Source organism: Oncorhynchus tshawytscha, linkage group LG14 (assembly GCF_018296145.1).
Source record: "Oncorhynchus tshawytscha isolate Ot180627B linkage group LG14, Otsh_v2.0, whole genome shotgun sequence".
NCBI lineage: Eukaryota > Metazoa > Chordata > Actinopteri > Salmoniformes > Salmonidae > Oncorhynchus > Oncorhynchus tshawytscha.
In genome coordinates, this window is record NC_056442.1 from 13750906 (window position 1) to 13776262 (window position 25357).

Sequence of the window (25357 nt, forward strand, 5' to 3'; positions counted from 1 at the left end):
TTGACCGTAAATATTACAGTAGCCACTAAGCAAACTATTCAACAATGACAGAAATGTTTCTCCTAAAACATTAGCTACACTGTTGAATGCAACAATTCACAAACGTGTGCAGACAATTATGGTTTATTTTCTCGTCTGTAGGCTACTCATTACATTTGAGCTTCAAGACAAAAGCAGAGTTGCTAACACCATGTCTTCAAGTAACAATAGCGTATTTAAAAAATTACAATTAACCTTCTCATACTAATATAAAAAGCACAGTAGGCCTACCTTTCAAGATTACAACAAACCAGGCTTAATTAGTATAACTATTATGCAAATCATTACATGTGTAATAGCAAATTGTAACTGAAAACATGGGTATAAGTGAATTCACTGGGAAGCCCATACCAGCAACCCCAAAAACATTTAATAAAATAAAATGCCTATTGATGTGTCAACGTGTACACTGTCTGTGCTTCAGTCTGACTGTAGTCTACTGAGAACCACAGCTACTAGTAGCCTATGTGCTCTGATCCCATCTGGGCCTGGCCAGGAAAAACATAACGTCATGTTTTTATAGCCTAAAATAGGCCCATTACTTGTGTTCTAAGAAAATGTGAATGTGATCCAACTTCGGTTAATCGAACTGTATGTGGCTCGGCTAACTAGGCCTTTTTAATTAATAATTGACTGGAATTAAATCAACAATAATGACGTGCTGTATGAGTATCGTTTTAATTACAAATGCAAAGGCATACACAAGTCAACCCTGCATACAGCGAGCTCAGCCCTTTTAGTTTTATTGTAAAATTGCAATGGTTCTCTTTGTCTGTGTAAAGTGTTTTAATGTTTTCATCAAAGCATTTATGAAACAAACTTTCAAAAAGAATGGAAACCTCTTGGCAGGGATAAAACCTAAATGTAATAAATGTGGGTTTTGACACTTACAGTATGAAGGTGTCAGCTAGCCATAAAATAACAATATATGCCAGAACAGGTCCAAATATAAGTGTCATGACCATGTTGTGACTATTATAAACAGGTTATGACAAGTTGTCAGCTGTTAAGACAAACTCAGCAAAAAAAAAAAAAAAAAAAAAAAAAAAGTCCTCACTGTCAACTGCGTTTATTTACAGCCAATTTAATATGTGTAAATATTTGTAGATTCAACAACTGACAACTGAACAAGTTCCAAAGACATATGACTAACAGAAATGGAATAATATGTCCCTTAACAAAGGGGGGGGGTCAAAATCAAGAGTAAGTCATTATCTGGTGTGGCCACCAGCTGCATTAAGTACTGGACTACACCAGATTTGCCAGTTCTTGCTGTGAGATGTTACCCCACTCTTCCACCAAGGCACCTACAAGTTCCCGGACATTTCTGGGGAATGGCCCTAGCTCTCACCCTCCGATCCAACAGGTCCCAGACGTGCTCAATGGGATTGCGATCCAGGCTCTTAGCTGGCCATGGCAGAACACTGACATTCCTAGCTTGCAGGAAATTAGTCATACTGCTCATTCCGGGCGGTGGCATTGTCATGCTGGAGGGTCATATCAGGATGAGCCTACAGGAAGGGTACCACATGAGGGAGGAGGATGTCTTCCCTGTAACACACAGAGTTGAGATTGCCTGCGATGACAAGCTCAGGCCAATGATGCTGTGACACACCGCCCCTGACCATGACAGACCCTCCACCTCCAAATTGATCGGGCTCCAGAGTACAGGCCTCGGTGTAACACTCATTCCTTTGATGATAAACGCGAATCCGACCATCATCCCTGGGTGAGACAAAATCACGACTCGTCAGTGAAGCACTTTTTGCCAGTCCTGTCTGGTCCAGCCACGGTGGATTTGCGCCCATAGGCGACGTTGTTGCCGGTGATGTCTGGTGAGGACCTGCCTTACAACAGGCCTACAAGCTCTCAGTCCAGCCTCTCTCAGCCTATTGTGGGCCGTCTGAGCACTGATGGAGGGATTGTGCTTTCCTGGTGTAACTTGAACAGTTGTTGCCGCCATCCTGTACCCCAGGTGTGATGTTCGGATGTAACGATCCTGTGCAGGTGTTGTTACACGTGGTCTGATAATGCGTGGACGATCAGCTGTCCGTCCTGTCTCCCTGTGGCGCCGTCTTAGAAGTCTCACAGTACGGACATTGCAATGTATTGCCCTGGCGACATCTGCAGTCCTCATGCCTCCTGGCAACATGCCTGGGCATGTGTTTTTCAGAGTCAGTAGAAAAGCCTCTTTAGCATGGGAAACAGTGTTTAATCCCTTTACAATTAAGATCTGTGAAGTCATTTGGATTTTTACAAATTATCTTTGAAAGACAGGGTCCTGAAAAAGGGACGTCTCTTTTTTGCTGATTTTATGACATGCTTATGAGGGTCATTACTTGACACCCAGTGTCAACAATTTTTAAAACTATTTCATACCCTACTTTCAAACATTAGCAAAATGACTATACATTTAAACCGTTTCAAAAAGATTGCTCCGCTAGTACCATTTATAATGTAGGAGTGTTGGCTCAACAAGAATTCCGTTTACACTTCCCTGCTTCAAGGGGGGGATAATTGTCGGGTGAGTTTCGTGACCGACCTCAGGTAGCAGTCGAGGCATAGCAAGTACGCATTTGTACATTTGAGTAATGACTGTAGTCAACGGTGTTTTAATGAAAAGCGTAGCAGCAGTCTAAGGCACTGCATCGCAGTGCTTGCGGTGTCACTACAGATCTTGGTTTGATACAGGCCTGTGTCGCAGCCGGCCGAGAACGGGAGACCCGTGAGGCAGCGCACAATCGGCCCAGGGTCGTCTGGTTTAGGGAAGTGTTTGGCCGGCTGGGATGTCCATGTCCCATTGCGCTCTAGGGACTCCTATGGCGGTCTGGGCGAATGCAGGCTGACACCTTTGCCAGGCGTATGGTGTTTCCTCTGACACATTGGTGCGGCTGTGTGTGTTGCAAAACATATCCATGACGCTATCCAAGTTGATGAGCGGGGAAAACGATGCCAGTCAGCCTGCAAATCGAAACTACACCAAAATGAATTTCACACATACGAGTTAGCCTATAGACAAGATTACATTGACAATATTAGGCCTATCAGTTGTCAAATTGTCCATGAAGAGATGGGGCATCTTGTAATTGACAGTCACATGCAGGTAAAACTCATATATTATTATATTTTATTTAACTAGACAAGTCAGTTAAGAACAAATTCTTATTTACAATGATGGCCTAGGAACAGTGGGTTAACTGCCTTGTCCGGGGGCATAATGACAGATTTATACCTTGTCAGCTCAGGGATTCGATCTAGCAACCTTTCGGTATCTGGCCCAACACTAACCGCTAAGCTACCTGCCGCCCCACTATATAGTATCTGAAAGAGCATATTCCACAGTTTCTATGACACTCACCTTTGTCAAGTAACTAAAAATTCAAGGAGGTGCAGTTCTTGTTCCAATTTCACTTTTGCCAAGAATATCTGTGCATTCAGCACATGACCACTCACGTGGCAGCATTGCTCTGGCTACTAAGCAAAAATGAGTAACAGTAAATTATCCTGTTATCATGTCATCAATGGATGAAAGAAACCTGACAAACTGATAATGGTGCATGTGACTTCAGTTAAGTTTTGGTTAGCTGCCTATGTTGAAACCAAGTACTTGCTCAATGGCTTTCCATATCAGGGGAAAAATTAAACCAGCCAGCGACTGGTTTCACATCAATTTCCATGGCAGACAAGTTGATTGCAAAGGCTAGCCAGTGAAACAACAAGGCGGGAGCTGCCCCTCTCTGCGCAAAACATACCAGCGGAGCAGTACTCCACAGTGATGGAGTGGTAAAGCACTCAATGTACAGATGTAGAATAAGAGTGTTTGCATCCTCGACTTTGTCACTATTTTTATTTGATTTATTTCACCTTTATTTAACCAGGTAGGCTAGTTGAGAACAAGTTCTCATTTGCAACTGCGACCTGGCCAAGATAAAGCGTAGCAATTCGACACATAGAGTTACACATGGAATAAACAAAATAGTCAATAATACAGTAGAACAAAAGAGAACAAAAAGTCTATATACAGTGAGTGCAAATGAGGTAAGTTAAGGAAATAAATAGGCCATGCTGGCGATGTAATTACAATATAGCAATTAAACACTGGAATGGTAGATCGGCAGAAGATGAATGTGCAGGTAGAGATACTGGGGTGCAAAGGAGCAAAATAAATAAATAAATAAATACCAGTATGGGGATGAGGTAGGTATATAGCCTATCTGTAAACAGCCCATCTAAGTACAGGTGCAGTGATCTGTAAACCGCTCTAACAGCTGGTGCTTAAAGCTAGTGAGGGAGATGTGAGTATCCAGCTTCAGAGATTTTTGCAATTCCTTCCAGTCATGGGCTGCAGAGAACTGGAAGGAAAGACAACCAAAGGAGGAATTGGCTTTGGGGGTGACCAGTGAGATATACCTGCTGGAGCGCGTGCTACAAGTGGGTGCTGCTATGGTGACCAGTGAGCTGAGATAAGGCGGGGCTTTACCTAGCAGAGACTTGTAGATAACCTGTAGCCAGGTTAGTTAACAGTGTCCAAGGAGGGGCCAGAAGTATACAGAATGGTGTCGTCTGCGTAGAGGTGGATCAGAGAAACACCAGCAGCAAGAGCAACATCATTGATGTATACAGAAAAGAGAGTCCGCCCGAGAATTGAACCCTGTGGCACACCCATAGAGACTGTCAGAGGTCCAGACAACAGGCCCTCTGATTTGACACACTGAGCTCTATCAGAGAAGTAGTTGGTAAACCAGGCGAGGCAATCATTTGAGAAACCAAGGCTGTAGAGTCTGCCAGAATAAGAATGTTGTGATTGACAGAGTCGAAAGCCTTGGCCAGGTCGATGAATACGGCTGCACAGTAATGTCTCTTATCGATGGCGGTTATGATGTCGTTTAGAACCTAAGAGCGTGGCTGAGGTGCACCCATGACCAGCTCTGAAAACAGATTGCATAGCAGAGAAGGTATGGTGGGATTCGAAATGGTCAGTAATCTGTTTGTTAACTTGGCTTTCGAAGACCTTAGAAAGACAGGGTAGGATAGATATAGGTCTGTAGCAGTTTGGGTCTAGAGTGTCACCCCCTTTGAAGAGGGGATGACCGAGGTAGCTTTCCAATCTTTGGGAATCTCAGATGATACGAAAGAGAGGTTGAACAGGCTAGGAATAGGGTTTGCTGGTTAAGGGCAGACAGGTCTGGCGTGAACCAAGGACTATATCTATTCCTAGTTCTACATTTGAGGGGGGCATGCTTATTTAAGATGGTGAGGAAGGCACTTTTAAAGAATAGCCAGGCATCATCTACTGACGGGATGAGGTCAATGTCATTCCAGGATACCCCGGCCAGGTTGATTAGAAAGGCCTGCTCGCAGAAGTGTTTCAGGGAGCGTTTGACAGTGATGAGGGGTGGTCGTTTGGTCGCAGACCCATTACAGATGCAGGCAATGAGGCAGTGATCGCTGAGATCTTGATTGAAAACAGCAGAGGTGTATTTGGAGGGCAAATTAGTTAGGCTGACATCTATGAGGGTGCCCGTGTTTACTGATTTGGGGTTGTACCTGGTAGGTTCATTGATAATTTGTGTGAGATTGAGGGCATCAAGCTTAGTTTGTAGGATGGCCGGGGTGTTAAGCATGTCCCAGTTTAGGTCACCTAGTAGCACGAGCTCAGAAGATAGATGGGGGGGCAATCAGATCACTTATAGTATCGAGGGCACAGCTGGGGGCAGAGGGAGGTCTATAGCAAGCGGCAACAGTGAGAGACTTGTTTCTGGAAAGGTGCATTTTTAGAAGTAGAAGCTCAAATTGTTTGGGTACAGACTTAGAAAGTAATACAGAACTCTGCAGGCCATCTTTGCAGTAGATTGCAACACCGCCCCCTTTGGCAGTTCTATCTTGGCGGAAAACGTTATAGTTAGCAATGGAGATTTCAGGGTTTTTGGTGGTTTTCCTAAGCCAGGATTCAGACACGGCTAAGACATCTGGGTTGGCAGAGTGTGCTAAAGCAGTGAGTAAAACAAACTTAGGGAGTAGGCTTCTAATGTTAACATGCATGAAACCAAGGCTTTTACGTTTACAGAAGTCAACAAATGAGAGCACCTGGGGGGTGGGAGTGGAGCTAGGCACTGCAGGACCTGGATTAACCTCCAAATCACCAGAGGAACAGAGGAGAAGTAGGAAAAGGGTACGGCTAAAGACTATAGGAACTGGCCGTCTAGCACGTTCAGAACAGAGAGTAAAAGGAGCAGGTTTCTGGGCACGATAGCATAGATTCAAGGCATAGTGTACAGACAAAGGTAAGGTAGGATGTGAGTACATTGGAGGTAAACCTAGGCATTGAGTAATGAAGAGAGAGATATAGTATAGTGATAGTGTATGAGAAAGTGTCGGCTATGATGGGACCAGAATTTCTATAGTCAGGGCATATTGTTAAAAAGGGGGGGGGAAATTCCTCTTGGAAATACTCCTGGGCTTAAGGTGTATGAAAACAAAACCCTATACAGACGAGACAACAGCTGCGATTGGACAAAACAAAAACGAGGTATTGGAGTGGCTATCACAAAGCACTGACTTCAATCCTATAGAAAATATGTGGGCAGAACTGAAAAAGTATGTGCGCACAAGGAGGCTTACAAACCTGACTCAGTTACACCAGCTCTGTCAGGAGGAATGGGCCAAAATTCACCCAACTTATTGTGGGAAGCTTGTGGAAGGCTACCTAAAACATTTGACCCAAGTTAAACAATTTAAAGGCAATGCTATAAACTACTAATTGAGTGTATGTAAACTTCTGACCCACTGGGAATGTGATGAAATAAATAAAAGCTGAAATATATCACTCTACTATTATTCTGACATTTCACATTCTTAAAATAAAAGTAGTGATCCTAACTGATCTAAGACGGGGCATTTTTACTAGGATTAAATGTCAGAAATGGTGAAAAACTGAGTTTAAATGTATTTGGCTAAGGTGTATGTAAACTTCCAACTGTGTGTGTGATATACACATATAACAGTTTGTCAGTGAATACATTTCTGCCAACATTTTCAGCTGCAATTACCACATGTAATGCTTTGCATGATATTGCAAAAAAAAAAAAAAGCTGAGTTTGTTGTAATATTTTAGGAGAGGCCACCTGTACTTTTTTATTCACATGAGGGTTAAATCATACATTTTTTTGATAGGCTAATGTTACTTGATGAAGACTGCTGCTATAGCAACTGTGCTTTTGTCTTGAAGCTAAAATATGTGTAACATACAGTACAGACGAGAAAACCGTTGGTCTGCACATACAGTGCACAACAAATTCTTATTTACAATGACAGCCTAGGAACTGCCTTTGGTGGGTTAACTGCCTTGTTCATCAGCAGAACGACAGCTTTTTACATCGTCAGCTCAAGGATTCGATCTAGCAACCTTTCGGTTACTGGCCCAACACTCTAACCACTAGGCAAGGTAACCTAGTTACTCCTCTGTTTTTGACAAGCAATTTCAGCACACCAACCAGATGTTCATTGGAATCCCTTTGCTGCAGTAAAACCTCTTTGCCAAGGCTGCTGGCACTGCCAAGACTGGTATTACAGTACCCAGAGCTGACCTTAATGAACACCCACATGCCCAGACATGTGGAGCAGAGCAGAGAGCTTTGTTTCTCAAACAGCACCCTATTCCCATAGGGCTATGTGGCACTACCTTTGAGTATTTCCGTGGACCATATGGCACAGGTAGCCTAGTGGTTAGAGAGTTGGGCTAGTAACCGAAAGGTTGCGAGATCGAATCCCCGAGCTGACAAGGTAAAAAAAATCTGTTGTTCTTCCCCTGAACAAGGCAGTTAACCCACTGTTCCTAGGCAGTCAGTGTAAATAAGAATTCACTCTTAACTGACTTGCCTAGTTTATTTTTTTAATATATAATTAACCTTTTATTTAAGTTCACCAAAATTAGCTTTTCATGTGGCTCCTGCACCTATAGCTCTCAATCCAGGGGTGGCACACTGTGTCCTATGTCTCTATTTTGAAAAAAGCTATAGCTTTTTCAAAATAGAGACATAGGACACAGTGTGCCACCCCTGGACTGAGACCTATAGGTGCAGTTAAGGGTAAGTGCCTTACTTAAGGGTACAACATCAGGATATGGCATCTTACCACTTCAGGCATTAGCTTGGTAGCCAGGTCATGGATTGCCTTTCCCAGGATACACAGGGAGGACAGGATGAAGACCACACCCAGGATCACACAGGCTCTGTAGAGAGAGAGGGGGTGAGAGTTAGAAGGGGAGCAAGAGAGATGAAGGGAGACAGAGGGGAAATGGAAGGAAATAGAGTCAGAGAACAGTGATTAAGAATATTCTGCTTTGAAAATATACAGTTCCACAAGAGAAAGAATATGTCAGTCATTTACATTATCCAGTCATTTATATAGATGTCAGTGAGGGATCATATAATGCATTAAAACATTTCTAAAATCATTGACCACAGGAAGACCTTTCCATGACAAAGTAGACCTACTGCAACTACACATCATACAAGTTCATTGCAACTTACAGTAAGTAATACAATAGCAAATCGTCTCCATTACGTCCATATGCACGTGGAAGAGAAAAGGCATCCATTAAATAAACAACCATTTTGTTTTTCTCTATGGCAGATTTAGAGAGTGAACAGTCTCAGAGGATCAATTTGAGAAGGTGTTTTTTAATTATTATTTTTTTAACAGTTTTATCCAATTAGGTAAGCCCACAAAAAAAAAAAGTCATCTGGGGTAGTCAGGTTAGCCCACTGTTTATACAGTCTGCCCTCTCCCCTACTTAATCTAGTAGTCTAGCACAGATTTACTATACCCAGCAAACACATCAAGAGCCCAAAAACAAGAGAAATTGTTGAAAAATAAGTATAGTGTATTATAGATAACATACATGATGTTCAGACAAAAGCAATAACGGATGCCAGTGTGCATGCGTGCGCTTACGCTCATAGCTGGCTCGTACTCAGCTGCACCCAGTCCCCAAACCGGAAGGTAACTAGGCAACACAAAGTAGTGAGAGGAGAGGAGCCATGTAGGAATGGTTTCAGTGGTGCAGCGGGAGACGGAGACCCAGAGCTCTGTCTGAGTGAGAGAGAGAGACCTCCCAGAGCTGTGTAAAGTGCATCAGACTCTCCCTCACAACAAACCTGCCCAACCAACAGCTCAGCTGACTGAAACAGCCATTTCAACTTCAAAGATCCTGCTGCTTAGAAAAGTCCCTTTTTTTAGTCTTGTCGACTCAAGGCAATTGGCATCAAGCACATTGCAAGATTGATGGTTTTGATATCAAAGTCGCAAGATGCAAGGACTTGACAGAACTGTAGTTGACTAGACTGAGGACAAATGCACGCAGTCATCCAGTCGGTCGACCCTTTCTCTCCTGCTCCGTGTGTCATGTCAGCAGGCGAATACAACAATGTTCTTCCAATTACAGTGGGGGGGAAGAAAAAAAATGCTGCAAATTCATGCTGCTCGCTCATTCGTCTCCAGACCTGGTAATTTGATTGTCCAGTGGCCTAGTGACTTACTCCTGCCTGGCCTCTCCCCTGAGGGATCACACATCTACACACATTCACCCCCCAAAACACACACCTAGGAGATGCCAATTACTAGCTGCTGGGTAACAAACCTTCCAATTAGGATTCTGAACCAAAGCGATGTTCACTGCTACAACCGAAGGCTCATATTAGCCTGGTTAAACCAGATTGAATGCTGCCCTCAAAATGGTGAAATCGGCATTCAAGCTCGTTTAACCAGGCTATGGGCTAATACACCAGAGGCTCCATGGCGATCTGCATTCACAAAAACATCCGAAACTACAGCAGATGGTGTCTGTCAGGACGGAAGAGGGAGGGGGGCGGCTTGCCAGGTCTTCACCTCCTTTGTTTCCCCTCTCCTGCTTCTTGCCTCTGACACCCTGCTCATTCATTCACACACCATAATCAGTTGTGGTTGCCATGGCGCCGTGAGGAAGCCTGAGCAGAGAACTCTAAATATTGTACATATTTTAAACGTATTTAAGTGGTTTTTTTTATTGCATTTTTAAATAAACCTTTTGAGAGATTAACTGAACTATATGGTGGTGACCTATGTACTTGCAGGACTGATTATGGCAAGTCAGTTTATATTTGGCTTGGCTAGATACTGTAGCTAATAAGATTTGAATGATGCAGCATCCGCTTTTGGCCTGCCCCGGTTCCTAGGGGGAAGTGGACTGCGGTGTGAGGGGACAGATGCTCGCCTTTCTGGACTACTGCCAAAGTATGGAGGTCTTACTGCTACTTTTACAGTCGCCGCTGCATCACCCAGGTGGGTGCTACACAGAGTGGACAAGCCAGCTTACCTACGAAAGAGGAGCTGTGAACATCGAAGACGACGTGCCCGGTGAAGAGCACCGGGGGGGATGTCAGATGTTTTTCTACCTCCCTGCACCATCCACTCACGATGTTACTTTTCCAAACTGCCTATCAAATGAAGTTTTGGAAGACCAACATGTCATAAGAACATCCAGATCTGTATTTTTTTTAAGCGACTGAGATTCAATTTGTAATGAAAAACACTATATCCATTTATTATTGTAATAAAATAAAAAGGGCTCTGTCTGGGACACTGGGACAAAGGCCCCAGGTGAGACAGTTCTGCCTGGGTCTCGAAGGACCTGCCACCTGGCCTGTCTACATGGGGTGGAGTTGGACGCTGGAGGAAACCGGGGGGGGGCACACGCATTGCTACTAGCTTTAGCGTAATGACATGCTAGCGGTTCCCATAGACTTCGTTGTTGAGCCAAAGACTATCCATTTAAAGGGCGTCTCAGCAAAAATATAGATTTTCTGCAGTGGTGGGTGACCGCTGCTAAATGAATATAGGGGGAACATTAACATGTGAAGTTTAACATTTTTTATTTAATCCCCACATTTCATTTTTCACTACTTCCAGCTACAGTGCCTTAAGAAAATATTCATACCCCATGACTTATTCCACATTTTGTTGTGTTAAAGCCTGGATTCAAAGTGTATTCAATTGATTTCTCACCCATCTACACACAACGCTTAGTGAAAACATGTTTTTTTTTCTCGCTAATTTGTTGAAAATGAAATACCTCATTTACATTAAGTACTCACACCCCTGAGTCAATACTTTGTAGAAGCACCTTTGGCAGTGATTACAGCTGTGAGTCTAAGAGCTTCCCACAACTGGATTGTGGGACATTTTCCCAATCTACAAACTGTGAAATTGGTTGTTGATCATTGCTAGACAACCATTTTCAGGTCTTGCCATAAATTTAAGTCAAAACTATAGCTTGGTAACTCCGCAACATTCACTGTCTTCTTGGTAAACAACTCGTGTAGATTTGAGCTTGTGTTTCACGTTATTATCCTGCTGAAAGGTGAATATCTCCCAGTGTCAGACTGAACCAGGTTTTCCTCAGATTGCCTGTGCTTAGCTCCATTCCATTTCTACTGTATCCTGAAAAACTCCCCAGTCCTTACTGATTACAAGCATACACATAACATGATGAAGTCACCACTATGATTGAAAATATGGATGGTGGTACTCCGTAATGTGTTGTATAGGATTTGCACCAAACATAACACTTTGTATTCAAGACAACTGATTGCTTTGGCACATTTTTTGCAGAATTACTTTAGTAACTTGTTGCAAAAAGGATGCATGTTTTTCAATATTTCTGTACAGGCTTCCTGTTTTTCACTCTGGTTAGTATTGTGGAGTAACCACAATGTTGGCAGCCTTGGCAGTGCCAGGAGCCTTGGCAAAGAGGTTTTGTAACCGTTTTAAAGTCACCATTGGCCTCATGGTTAAATCTGAGGTTTAAGAAGGACGGCTGTATCTTTGTAGTGACTGGATGTATTCATACAAGGTGTAATGAAAAACTTCACCATGCTTAAAGGGATGTTCCATTTTTTTTTTTTTTTTCATTGCTCAACTGAGGGACCACTATCATTTTGCACGGAGTCCATGCAACACACAGCTTATTGTGAAAGACAAATTACTTATTCAAAATGTACTTTGTGTGTGCCTTTCTTCATAACATTAGCTAGGCAGCCAATGTTAGCTTTAAGGTTAGGGGTTAAAATTACGGTTAGTTAACACGCTAGCTAAGTGGTTAAAGGATTAATGTTAGGGTTGGCTAACATGCTAAGTAGTTAATTAGCAAAAATATTAAAGTTATCCGTGATGAGATTTGAACGCAACCTTTGGGTTGCTCGACATTCGCGATATACAGTACACTCACCAATCCTCCCCGACCAACCTCCCTCGTTTCTATCTTAAGTAACCTAGCGTCTTTATCTGCGATTGAAATGCACTGTATACAGAATCATGTATAGCACCATTTTTGGGGGACTTTTCCTGCATATGAACCTGAAAATGTGACATTTTCACATGATTAAACTTGCAAAAAGTGACATTTTTAAATGTGGAGTTGTTTTACATGTAAATTTAAGCTCAACATGTGAAAACAGCGAATTCACATGTGAAAACAGCGAATTCACATGTGAAAACGCACATTTGACATGTATTCTTTTTGTATGGGCACACAGCCATTTACAGTGCACTGAGTAAGGTGGAGGAGAGACAATGCTGGGGTTCTAATACTGTACACTACAGTCCCAATCCCTGCACAAAGAATGAAATGCATTGTAATCACTGCAGCGCTTATGCTGAAGAGAGCTTAGTGTGCTGAAAAGAACAGTGCTAGTATAATTTAGGCTTTATATAGTTTTGCTGGTCATCAAAAACAACAAATATGGTGGTGCTATATCTACTCACATGTACTCCCTGTGTGCAGAGTGAACGGCGGAGGCATTACTATAGCGCCACACCACGATGATGGAGGACAGCACGTCCAGGGCGGCATCAAACTGCAGAGGGTAAACATCAACACTCACCAGCTTTTCAGCAGAAACCCATGAGAAATGGGGGTCCACTTATATTATTGTACCCTTCAGTTATCCTTATCCCAATAACTCCAAGACAATGCAAAATCTTGCCTAAATTACAAGCTTAGACTCCTAAGGCAGCAGGACTCGATATGGCCAGGCCCTTGTGGAACTAGTGTGTTTTTGAGATCGACTACATTGCAGTTGCTCTGCGCAGAATCATCTTGCATCCCAAATACAGTTGCTTGCGATAGTATTCACCCCCTCTGCATTTTTCCTATTTTGCCACCTTTACAACCTGGAATTAAAATTTTTTTTTTTTTTGATTTGAATTTAATAATTTGATTTACATATGCCTACCATTGATGAAAACTTTAGTGAAACAAACAAGAAATGAGACAAAAACAGAACTACCCCCCCCACAGCCCCAAAGTCAATACTTTGTAGAGCCACCTTTTGCAGCAATTACAGCTGCAAGTCTCTTGGGGTATGTCTCTAAGCTTGGCACATCTAGTCACTGGGAGTTTTGCCCATTCTTCAATGCAAAACTGCTCCAGCTCCTTCAAGTTGGATGGGTTCCGCTGATGTACAGCAATCTTATACCACAGATTCTCATTTGGATTTATGTCTGGGTGTTGACTCCCCTCAAGAATTTCCCTGTATTTAGCACATCCATCATCCCTTCAATTCTGACCAGTTTACCAGTCCCTGTCAATGAAAAACATGGTGCTCTCAGGGTGATGAGGTGTCGGGTTTGCACCAGACAAAGAGTTTTCCTTGATGGCCAAAAGCTACATTTTAGTCTCATCTGACCAGAGTACCTTCTTCCATATGTTTGGGGAGTCTCCCACATGCCTTTTGGCGAACACCAAATGTGTGTTTGCTTATTTCTTACTTTAAGCAATAGCCACTTCCGTAAAGCCCAGCTCTGTGGAGTACAAGGCTTAAAGTGGTCCTATGGACAGATAATCCAATCTCCGCTGTGGAGCTTTGCAGCAGCTTCAGGGTTGTTTGTTGCCTCTTATTAATGCCTTCTGCAGGTTTGTTGTGGTGCCATATTCTTTCCATTTTTTTTATAGATTTAAATGGTACTCCGTGGGATGTTCAAAGTTTCTGATATTTTATTTTATATAACCCAACCCTGATCTGTACTTCACAACTTTGTCCCTGACCTGTTTAGAGAGGCTCCTTAGTCTTCATGGTTCTGCTTGCTTGGTGGTGCCCCTTGCTTAATGGTGTTGCAGACTCTGGGGCCTTTCGACAGACACACACATACATACTGAGATCATGTGAGTCTTAAATAAAGTCCACCTGTGTGCAATCTAACTAATGTGACTTCTGAAGGTAATTGGTTGCACCAGATCTTATTTAGGTGCTTCATAGCAAAGGGAGTGAATACATATGCATGGACCACTTTTCCATTTAAATTTTTTTTTAAACTAAATTCACCAATTTGGACTATTTTGTGTATGTTCATTACATGAATTCCAAATAAAAATCCATTTAAATTACAGGTAATGTGACAAAATAGGAAAAAAGCCAAGGGGGATGAATACTTTGCAAGGCACTGTAACTAGCTAGATCTCAAATCATATTGGCTGAATACCTTAGAGTGAAATGCTTACTTTACAAGCCCTTAACCAACAAAGCAGTTCAGAAAAATACCTGCCAAGTAATTAATTTAATTTGAAAAAAGTTGAGAAAAGTAACAACTAATTAAACAGCGTCAGTAAAATAATTGCGAGGCTATATACAGAGGGTACTGGTACGGATTCAACGATTCATGCAGGGGCAGATTCATGCGGGGGCACCGGTTATTTGAGGTAATATGTACATGTAGGTAGAGTATTTAAAGTGACTATACATAGATGGCACTGCAAATAGTCTGGGTAGCCATTTGATTAGCTGTTCTGAAGTCTTATGGCTTGGGGGTTGAAGCTGTTTAGAAGCCTCTTGGACCTAGAATTGGCACTTTTGGCGTGCCCTCTTCATGACTGTCCTGGACCATGTTAGTTTGTTGGTGACGTGGCCACCAAGGACCTTGAAGCTCTCAACCTGCTCCCTGTCGATGAGAATGTGGGCATGCTTGGTCCTCCTTTCCTGTATTCCACAATCTCCTTTGTCTTGATCACGTTGGAGGGAGAGGTTGTTGTATGGAGTGCGATTGAGATTGCATCATCTGTGGATCTGTTGGGGCGGTATGCAAATTGGAGTGGGTCTAGAGTTTCTGGGATAATGATGTTGATGTGAGCCATGACCAGCCTTTAAAAGCACTTCATGGCTACCAACGTGAGTGCTACAGGTCGGTAGTCATTTAGGCAGGTTACCTTAGTATTCTTGGGCACAGGGACTATGGTGGTCTGCTTGAAACATGTTGGTATTAAAGACTCCGACAGGGAGAAGTTGAAAATGTCAGGTAAGACACTTGCCAGTTGGTCAGTGCATGCTCAGAGTACACGACCTGGTAATCCATCTGGCCTTGAGAATGTTGACCTGTTTAACTGTCTTACTCACATCGGCTATGGAGAGTGTGATCACAGTCGCCCGAAACAGCTGATGCTCTCATGCATGTTCCAGTGTTACGCGCCTCGAAGCGAGCATAGAAGTCATTTAACTCGTCTGTTATACCAGGCTCCTGTCGATGAGCAGCTACTACTCTTTATGTGATCAAGATCCGTGATCCTGTGCCTCACCTTGCTCAAACTGACCTCAAAACACACTGATTGTAACGTTAGTAATGACATCTGCCCTATAGCGCTCAGTAGAAATTAAAATGCATTTTAAAAAAGTACCTACAGCGAATCCGAAAGCCGAGGCACTGTGTCTCATGAAGGAAACAGCTGGGGGGGAAAAAAAACAAGAGAAACAAGTTTTACTATACATGAAGAACATTCATACATGAAATATCAGTGGTACTGTTGTGACTTGAGAATACCCGTTGTACACCAAACACTGACGGCCGGTTAGCTCAAAACCGACTCAGCCTACCAGTAGTCCCTGGAGTCAAACACTATTGGTTCCCTTTTAACTACACTTGATTGAACGTCTGCGACAATGGGACCAATAGAATAGTCCAAAAAAGTGCAAACCCCACCCATCCGGCATTCCAAAATAAGACAGGCTCAATTTAATGCTCAAAGTAACTAAACCCAGGTCTCATATGGCGCAACTACAACACTTAGTTAGCAGGTGTAGTAGTAAGATAATGTAGTGCTAGGATTCAGCATCCACACCATAGTCAGTATACAGGGTTGAGTACCCCACCAGTGTGTACACAGCTGTTTGTAATGTAGCCTCAGACTCTGCAAACACACACAACCTTACCCCAGAGTTGAACTCCAGAGTGATTACCCTATTCAGGACATGACATAATGGAATTCAAAACACATCCAACCCCAAACCAGAGGGATTACCCAGCACTGAAGACTACGCAAAGTCCATACTAATGCAGTCCAGGCTAATGACAACTGGCTTTGCTTTCCAAAATAATGGCATCCTATTCCCAATTTAATGCACTACTTTTGACTAGGGCCCATAGGGCGCTAACCTGTCCCTCAACGTCAACAAAACCAAGGAGCTGATCGTGGACTTCAGGAGATCGCAGAGCGCGCACGCCCCCATCCACAGGGACGCAGTAGATAGGGTGAAAAGCTTCAAGTTGATCGGCGTGCACGTCACAGACAACCTGAAAATGGTCCATCCACACAGACTGAAGGTGGCGCAACAGTGCCTCAACCTGAGAATGAAAAAGTGCCTAGCCCCTAAGGCCCACAAACTTCTAAAGATGCACCATTGAGAGCATCCTGTTGGGCTGTATCACTCCCTGGTATGGCAATTGCTGTTAAATAGCCAACACTAACCAGCCTCCACCAAATACCATCCCCTGATCTTAGTCACTGTTACTAGCCGGTTACCACCCGGTACCTTTCGAGACCGCTGCCCTATGTTCATAGTCATTGAACAGTGGTCACTTTAATAATGTTTACATACGGTTTTACCCACTTCATATGTATATACTGTAGTCAAGTGGCCATGGATTGCTATAAAGAAAAGGCAAAAGAGGCAAAATAAAAAATTTTGATAGAAGGTTAGAAGAATGGGCAAAAACGAGTGATCAGTGCCAAGCGCGCCGGAATCAGTACCTCAAACGGCCGCCCTCCTGAGCTTTTCACACACACGACAGCGTCTAGGGTTTCCTGAGAATGGAGTGAAACAAAACATCCAGTCAGCGCCAGTCCTGTCAGCTCGTTGAGAGAGGTAGAAGTAGAAAGGCAAGAATGGTGCAAGCTAACAGGCAGGCCACAAAGACAAATGATGGAGCAGTACAACAGTGGTGTGCCGAACGGCATCTCGGAACACACAAATTGGCGATTCTTGTCACAGACGGGTTAATTGCAGCAGACAACCACACTGGGTTCTACTCCTATCAGCTAAAAACAAGAAGCGGCTCCAGTGGGCAACTGCATGATGCCATCGTGTCCGCATGGACCAACATCCCTGTGGAACCTTGCCGACAAAGAATTCAGGCTGTTCTGGAGGAAAAGGGGGTCCGACCCTGTACTGGATGGGTGTACCTGAAACTGCAGAAAATGTAGATTTTTTCCCCCACTGGCCAAGACACAATGCATTGTTTTTACAAATGAATTATGAATTAAAATCTGAAATATCTTGGGTCAATAAGTATTCAAGCCCTTTTTTAGAACAAGTCTAAATAAGTTTAGGGGTAAACATTTGCTTCACAAGTCACATAAGTTGAATGCTCATTCGGTCTGCAATAGTGTTTAACACGATGTTTGAATGACTACCTCATCTCTTTCCACTACAGTACCATTTTATTTAAGAGACCAATAATGATAAGCGACCAATAAGGCTTTTACTATTCTAGGTAGCGTTCATAAAAAAGGCACCAAACAGAAGAAAAGACTGAAACGGGGAGGAACTACCTGGACTTGTCCAATAAGAAACTATCATTTAAAAATGATTTAGCTTGCGTGCCCTAATGAACAAGACCCAGGTTTTCTTTCTGAAGTCCTCCTGGGGTGTAAAGCCCCCATCCATTTATCCGTCTAAACAGTGACACACGGTGGGTGACAAAACAGATCTTTCTGGGTCATCCCAGTCCATGTCAAACCTCCCACCCTCCACTCATCGTCACGGTGACAGAGGCTGGCACATCACCCTGACAGAACACCAGCCACACAGAGAACAGAAAGACTACACCCGAAATGACACCTTTTCCCCCTATATAGCACACTTTTGAACAGGGCCCATAAGGCACTATATAGGGAATAGGGTGCCATTTCGGGCACAGCTAGGGTCTCCGTGTGACAGAACAGATTAGGTTAGTGACCAGTCGTTTACAGATGAAGGCAGAAGTGATCAATTCTCCTCACTTTGTCAAGCCAGATCAAGTGTCGCAGAGAAAGGGTTTAAGAGGGCTTAAACCAACGCAGCACAGTAAAGGCATCCATCTTAGTGTTGTCACATTACTCGTAGGTATCATGGTGTAACAGGAGTCACACTGATTAAGTAACAGTACCGCTTACTTCCTCAAGAACCCATACTGATATTCAATGTTTGATCATCTGGGTGTTTCTCAATATGCATTCTCCAAGGGTGTTCTCTTGAGTACGTTCCTGTGAGGAGGAGTGTGGAGAATGCATAAAAATGTACTGCAACGTTCATAATTATCAGCTATATGTGAATTGTATTATTTTTATTTTATTTAACCAGGTAGACTAGTTGAGAACAAGTTCTCATTTGCAACTGCGACCTGGCCAAGATAAAGCATAGCGTGAACAGACAACACAGAGTTACACATGGAGTAAACAATTAACAAGTCAATAACACAGTAGAACAAAAAAAAAGAACAAAAAGTCTATATACATTGTGTGCAAAAGGCATGAGGAGGTAGGCGAATGATTACAATTTTGCAGATTAACACTGGAGTGATAAATGATCAGATGGTCATGTACAGGTAGAGATATTGGTGTGCAAAAGAGCAGAAAAGTAAATAAATAAAAACAGTATGGGGATGAGGTAGGTAAAAATGGGTGGGCTATTTACCGATAGACTATGTACAGCTGCAGCGATCGGTTAGCTGCTCAGATAGCAGATGTTTGAAGTTGGTGAGGGAGATAAGTCTCCAACTTCAGCGATTTTTGCAATTCGTTCCAGTCACAGGCAGCAGAGAACTGGAACGAAAGGCGGCCAAATGAGGTGTTGGCTTTAGGGATGATCAGTGAGATACACCTGCTGGAGTGCGTGCTACGGATGGGTGTTGCCATCATGACCAGTGAACTGAGATAATTAATCTAGCTGGCCAACTAGTTTTACATGTTAAAAAAAAAAGAAAGAAAAAAAAAAGACCAAAACAAATGTTATGAAAGGTAAATGGCCAGCGTTAGCTACAAATTCTTTGTGGGTGGCTAGCTAGCTACACATTTTGTCAGTCTAGGCACAGAGGTTATTCTATGGAGTTAAACAGACCAAAATTGACACATTATGGTTAGTCAGGCATCATATGAGGAGAGTTAGACAACTTCTCATTCCAATGTCCGAGTTCTCACGTCAGCTCAAAACCAGCCGCCATTGACTTCAGGACATTTTGCGTATTTTTTTTTAGGTGGTTGCGTTATATTTCGTCAACAATACTGCGCATATTTCAGTTGAAGCTTGCGTCGATGCATGCTTAGAACACATCTGAGAACTGCCCTCCATTTCTCATACTTTGATTTTGACTCATACGCCAACCTGTCCCGTGGTCCACTTTGCGTGCTCGGAGCATTTGAGAAACCCCTCGTCTCAAACACATGTAACTTACCTATTGACACGTCTTAACCAGCTGCACCACCAGGAAGCTAGGAATTCAATGGCTCAGGCAGCGTATGAGGTTGAAGAGTTAGTTTAACCAATTCATCTTGTTTACGATGGGGGAAAAAATGTAAGAGCACTCCATTTCTTGAGGAAAACAGTCCTATTGTTGGAAACAAACAGCCTAATGTTACATTTGTTTACTTTCCAAGCTACAGCACACAGTGACAACACTAATCTCTGTATGATCACCTACATGCACATCTTTGTCGTTCTCTTCCGCCCTCTGGCGCTATCTACTCCGGTCACCCAGAGTGACAGAGACATCAGAGCAGATGGGAGATGGGTCTCCGGAGAGACAGTGACACAAGTCAGTCCCTTTCCACATTATAGACGAGAGTTCTTTGGATCCTCAACCACTCCAGATTACTTAATTTCTGTGTCAATTCTCTTTGTAAGTGTCAATGCAGACAGGATCTGACTATGATCAAGTCCTTTGACAGGGATCAAAGATCTGACAAAAAATATGCAAGTGTTAATATATATCCATGTGAAATGTCCAAGAGAACACCATCTCAGTCTCAGGAAATATGTCAAGAGTGGAGAGAGTTTTAAACAAATATGCTAGCTCTGCCTAGGTTTTGAAAGGAACCTTAAGGTTCAAAGATCCTATATGAGACAGTGGGCAGAGTCAGAAAATACACTGGACAGAGTAGCTACCCAGACAGACTGTTGCAGTAGCAGTTATAAATAAATAAATAAAAAAGCTGGGGAAGCCAAGCATGAATGCAATATTACAACCTGTGTGTTGTGATCTTTGTGTTTGCTCTAATAACCTGTTAGTTCCTATGCCTTGCCACTGTGATATATACAGTAAGCCTAAGGCAGAGACAAGAAGACAGTGGCAGAATAAAGTCAACAACAACTTTGTTTCATCACAAAACTGGAGAGTTTTGTCCACCTGTCCACAAAGCATATTGCATGTAACAAACAGTTATGACCTACAGCATGGTCAATCAAGTTAATGTTTCCTACATTTTCAGACTACTAAATAACTAGTGATTTAGAACCACAGAGAGTTACCACAAGTCACAAATAAAACAGGGGCTGCCTCCACTGTTCCAGCACCATTTCAACTTGCTCAAATCACCTATGCTTAGTCTATTACTGTGACAATTAAAAGGTAGCTAAAACAATTTTGTCCAATCAACGTAAGCTAAATATGATGTTGTCCATGGTACTGTGTGTATAAGTAGAAAAAAACAAGTTGACTCACGATACTTGTAGAGAAACACCAATGCCAGCCTCTTTTTCATGTTGCCGAAATTGTCTGACTGCCATTCAGTTGGCTACACACTTAGCTGGCTCATCATTGCCCATGAAAGAAACTAGTTAACATTAGCTTACTACATTTAGCTACAGATTGAACTTCATCCTCTCAGGCCAGGGGCATAGTGTATGAATTTATGGTTGGATCAGAATCGCCATTATAATCATAGGCCAGTACAGAGAATTAAGTAAAACCACAAGTCCAAATCCCCATCCATGGTTAATTTAGGAAAGGAACCAGTTTAGCTGGCCAGCCACCAGAGGAGAACAAAACAATGATATGCAACAATTCCAGTTTTTTTTCTGTCAATGATGTTTGGTTTTTATTGTGATGTGATTGGTGTGAAGCCAAATCCAAACTGGCTTCTCTTGAGACTTGTTTGCGCCAGGACCAGTAACAGTTGAGTCCACTCGATTTAGCGCAACGTTGACAGGTAATGATTTTATTTAAAATCAAGGAGGGCAAATACTCACAGGCTGCCCTTGCATTCAATGCTACAGGGGGAAACAATGTCATACTCATTTGGACCAGACAGAATCAGATAGATGGCCTACAGAGAGAGGGGCGCTGTTTTGCGCGCTTTGGATGCTTTCTCTGGGAGATACATTCAGCCTCTCAATTGAAGGAAAATTAAGAAAAACAGACCAAATATTAATTTAAATGTCTATTGGTACATTTTTGGGGGAAGCCTGGCATCAATGAATAACACTCGTGTTGGGGCCAATGCCAGTCCCCCCCCCCCCAAGAGCATTAGGCTTAACCTATGGCCTGTAGAGCAGTGTCAGTGTGCCAGCTGTATCTCCATCAGTGAGAGCAGCAATTGAGAGCAGGTTAATCAGTTGAAATGGAGTTCACTACACTCTTTACTATCAAACGGTAATATAACCGCAGATGTGTTTTCCCCCTAATATTCCTCCATTTGTTTACCAACATGAGACTAAGTCCAGTCCTAGATGACACAATTTACTATTAGGAGGGTTATCAGCACAGTGTTTTCCCCGTAATATTCCTTAGTACACTATAATATTACGATTTTATTTGTATATTTGTTTACTGGTGTGGTTGAATGCTTGCTTGGTCAGCATGATTCTAAAATTATTGGCAAAACAAGCGCTGGTGAACTGTGAAATTGTGATACTGAATTATTAAACCATGTATAATGTTGTGCGTGTGTGTGTGTTGTGCATAGAAATAGCTGGGACAAGCACAGACATTCCGTAGGCCCTTACCTAGCCTACAGAGTATGGTACGGTATGGAGTTTCTGCATACCGTTAACACCCCCCCAAATCACTTCGTCAACTCCATGCCCCTACACCCACTACTCTGAGCCTCAGTCCCCTTCATCACTCAGTCTGCTCGTGTGAGAACAGAGAAGGGAGAGTTTCTCTCAAAATGCACATCCTGCAGCTCTTATTTTTTAGACTACAGACTCTTTGGGGGATTGCGCGCCAGCTTATAAACGCGCACAGTTCTGAATGCATTAATAATAGGACGCATCTCCCCCAGTCTCTCGTTTAGATTGTTCCTTTTTGGTTTGTTTTTACTGTGCATGTGGCCTTGAAGTTGTATATAGCATCTCAATTGTATGTCTGTGTGGTTGGGCGTGCGTGCATAACTGCATGTGCACACGTCTGTGCATGTTTCTGTCTCTCTCCAGGGTACACAGAGCGATGTAATCTGTATTCAGGGTGTGCCTCAGGGCCGTAGGCCCTGGCATCGATCGCTCAGCCACCATCTAGACCGGTAGGGCACTCCCACTCAAAACACAGGGAACAGACAGCATGGTGACATGTGGCTGGTATTTCACTAAGCCCTGTGTTGGGTAATGTGATTTGTTGTGAAATTGATATTCAGGCTACCCAAAAAGCAGTCAAAAAGAAAAAAAAGGTATTTGTAAAGCAAACCAAGGAAAAGCTATTGAAATTCAAAAAAAAAAAGGTATTATTTAGTGTAATCCAATAAGCACAACACATTTTCAAAGAGTGAACACACACGGCAATTGTGGAACCGACATCCAACGAATGAGGGGGCAGGAAGAGCGAAACAGAAGCTCCACCTGGAACAGGGGTGGAGAAATCCACATCGTCAAAACAGTCAGAGTTGAGTAAATTGACAGACGAGGGCGAGAGACTGGCCTCAAATGGAATGCAAATTAATCTGCCATTTGAGAGCCAATGACGTGCCACTAAATGCTTGTTAATTGTATCCTGAGGACGATGTGAAGTATCTGGGAAATTTTTGTTCCTTACAATCAGCCTGGATGGCGCACATTCTTCCCTACCTCTCTCCCCCTTAAAACCTGTCACAGATGACAAGCAGCTTAGAAAATGCAATTTCCGTAGTGTGATTTAATTGTGGTCAAGTATCTTTGAAATCACATAAAGACTCAGCAAGCAGAGGACAATTAAATAACACAAGCAAGCTAGCTGTGCTTTCCACGTTGATCATCTTGAACACATCCCTATTGATCTTCGCACCAAGGAATCTATATGACCCCAGGCAAATGTATTAGTGCAACTGCACGCATCACTGAGAATGTGCACAAAAAACCCCCCAAAAAATGGTTGAGACAGTGTTTCCTTAATGCTAATATTTTCCTGTTTGCATGCCCCAGTTGCCATCGTTCAGGTCGACATCTACAGTACAGAGAAAGACCCTAGGTGCAATATATATCCATAATAGCCAGTCACTTTTCTTACACAGAAAAGACACACTGATGATACAGTGCACACCAAAACATCCGTTTTGGATTAATCTCAATGTCAAATAACGTTAATTACTTAACCTACACCACTGGTGTGATAATGCAATATGATCAATCAATATTGGCTTTCATTGAATTCAGAACTGCGAAGGGGTGTGTACATGTGGTTAATGTACAGTACAAGTCCAAAGTTGAGAATGCAAAGAGTGTGCAACGCTGTCATCAAGGCAAAGGGTGGCTACTTTGAAGGATCTCTAATATAAAATATTATTTGATTTGTTTAACTTTTGGTTAATACATGATTCCATGTGTGTTAATTCATAGTTTGGATGTCTTCACTATTACTCCACAATGGAGTGGGCAGCTCTTTTCACCCCCAAAAATGCAAATTACATAACATTCTCAGTCCCATTTGAAACGTCATGACCTGACCGACTTGGAAATATACACTACTCAAAAAAATAAAATATCACATCCTAGATCTGAATGAATGAAATATTCTTATTAAATAATTCTCTTTACATAGTTGAATGTGCTGACAACAAAAATCACGCAAAAATTATCAATGGAAATCAAATTTATCAACCCATGAAGGTCTGGATTTGGAGTCACACTCAAAATGAAAGTGGAAAACCACACTACAGGCTGATCCAACTGATGTAATGTCGTTAAAACAAGTCAAAATGAGGCTCAGTAGTGTGTGTGGCCTCCACGTGCCTGTATGACCTCCTACAACGCCTGGGCATGCTCCTGATGAGGTGGCGGATGGTCTCCTGAGGGATCTCCTCCCAGACCTGGACTAAAGCATCCGCCAACTCCTGGACAGTCTGTGGTGCAACGTGGCGTTGGTGGATGGAGTGAGACATGATGTCACAGATGTGCTCAATTGGAGTCAGGTCTGGGGAACGGGCGGGCCAGTCCATAGCATCAATGCCTTCCTCTTGCAGGAACTGCTGACACTCCAGCCACATGAGGTCTAGCATTGTCTTGCATTAGGAGGAACCCAGGGCCAAGCGCACCAGCATATGGTCTCACAAGGGTTCTGTGGATCTCATCTCGGTACCTAATGGCAGTCAGGCTACCTCTGGCGAGCACATGGAGGGCTGTGCGGCCCCCCAAAGAAATGCCACCCAACACCATGACTGACCCACCACCAAACCGGTCATGCTGGAGGATGTTGCAGGCAGAACGTTCTCCACGGCGTCTCCAGACTCTGTCACGTCTGTCACGTGCTCAGTGTGAACCTGCTTTCATCTGTGAAGAGCACAGGGTGCCAGTGGCGAATTTGCCAATCTTGGTGTTCTCTGGCAAATGCCAAACGTCCTGCACGGTGTTGGGCTGTAAGCACAACCCCCACCTGTGGACGTTGGGCCCTCATGGAGTCTGTTTCTGACCGTTTGAGCAGACACATGCACATTTGTGGCCTGCTGGGAGGTCATTTTTCAGGGCTCTGGCAGTGCTCCTCCTGCTCCTCCTTGCAAAGGCGGAGGTAGCGGTCCTGCTGCTGGGTTGTTGCCCTCCTACGGCCTCCTCCACGTCTCTTGATGTCCTGGCCTGTC

The 25357-nt window shown here is 43.1% G+C and overlaps 1 protein-coding gene across 1 annotated transcript in view; it reads right to left on the minus strand.

Moving 5' to 3' along the window:
* Nucleotides 1-25357, minus strand: part of LOC112253924 (transmembrane protein 163-like) — a 39792-nt gene that overhangs the window by 11976 nt on the left and 2459 nt on the right. Inside the window, exons 3-5 of the mRNA XM_024426033.2 lie at nt 15747-15790; nt 12841-12932; nt 8173-8269 (exon numbers count right to left, since the gene is read on the minus strand). Of these exons, the coding sequence (XP_024281801.1) occupies nt 8173-8269; nt 12841-12932; nt 15747-15790 (233 nt within the window). The remainder of the gene's footprint in view (nt 1-8172; nt 8270-12840; nt 12933-15746; nt 15791-25357) is intronic.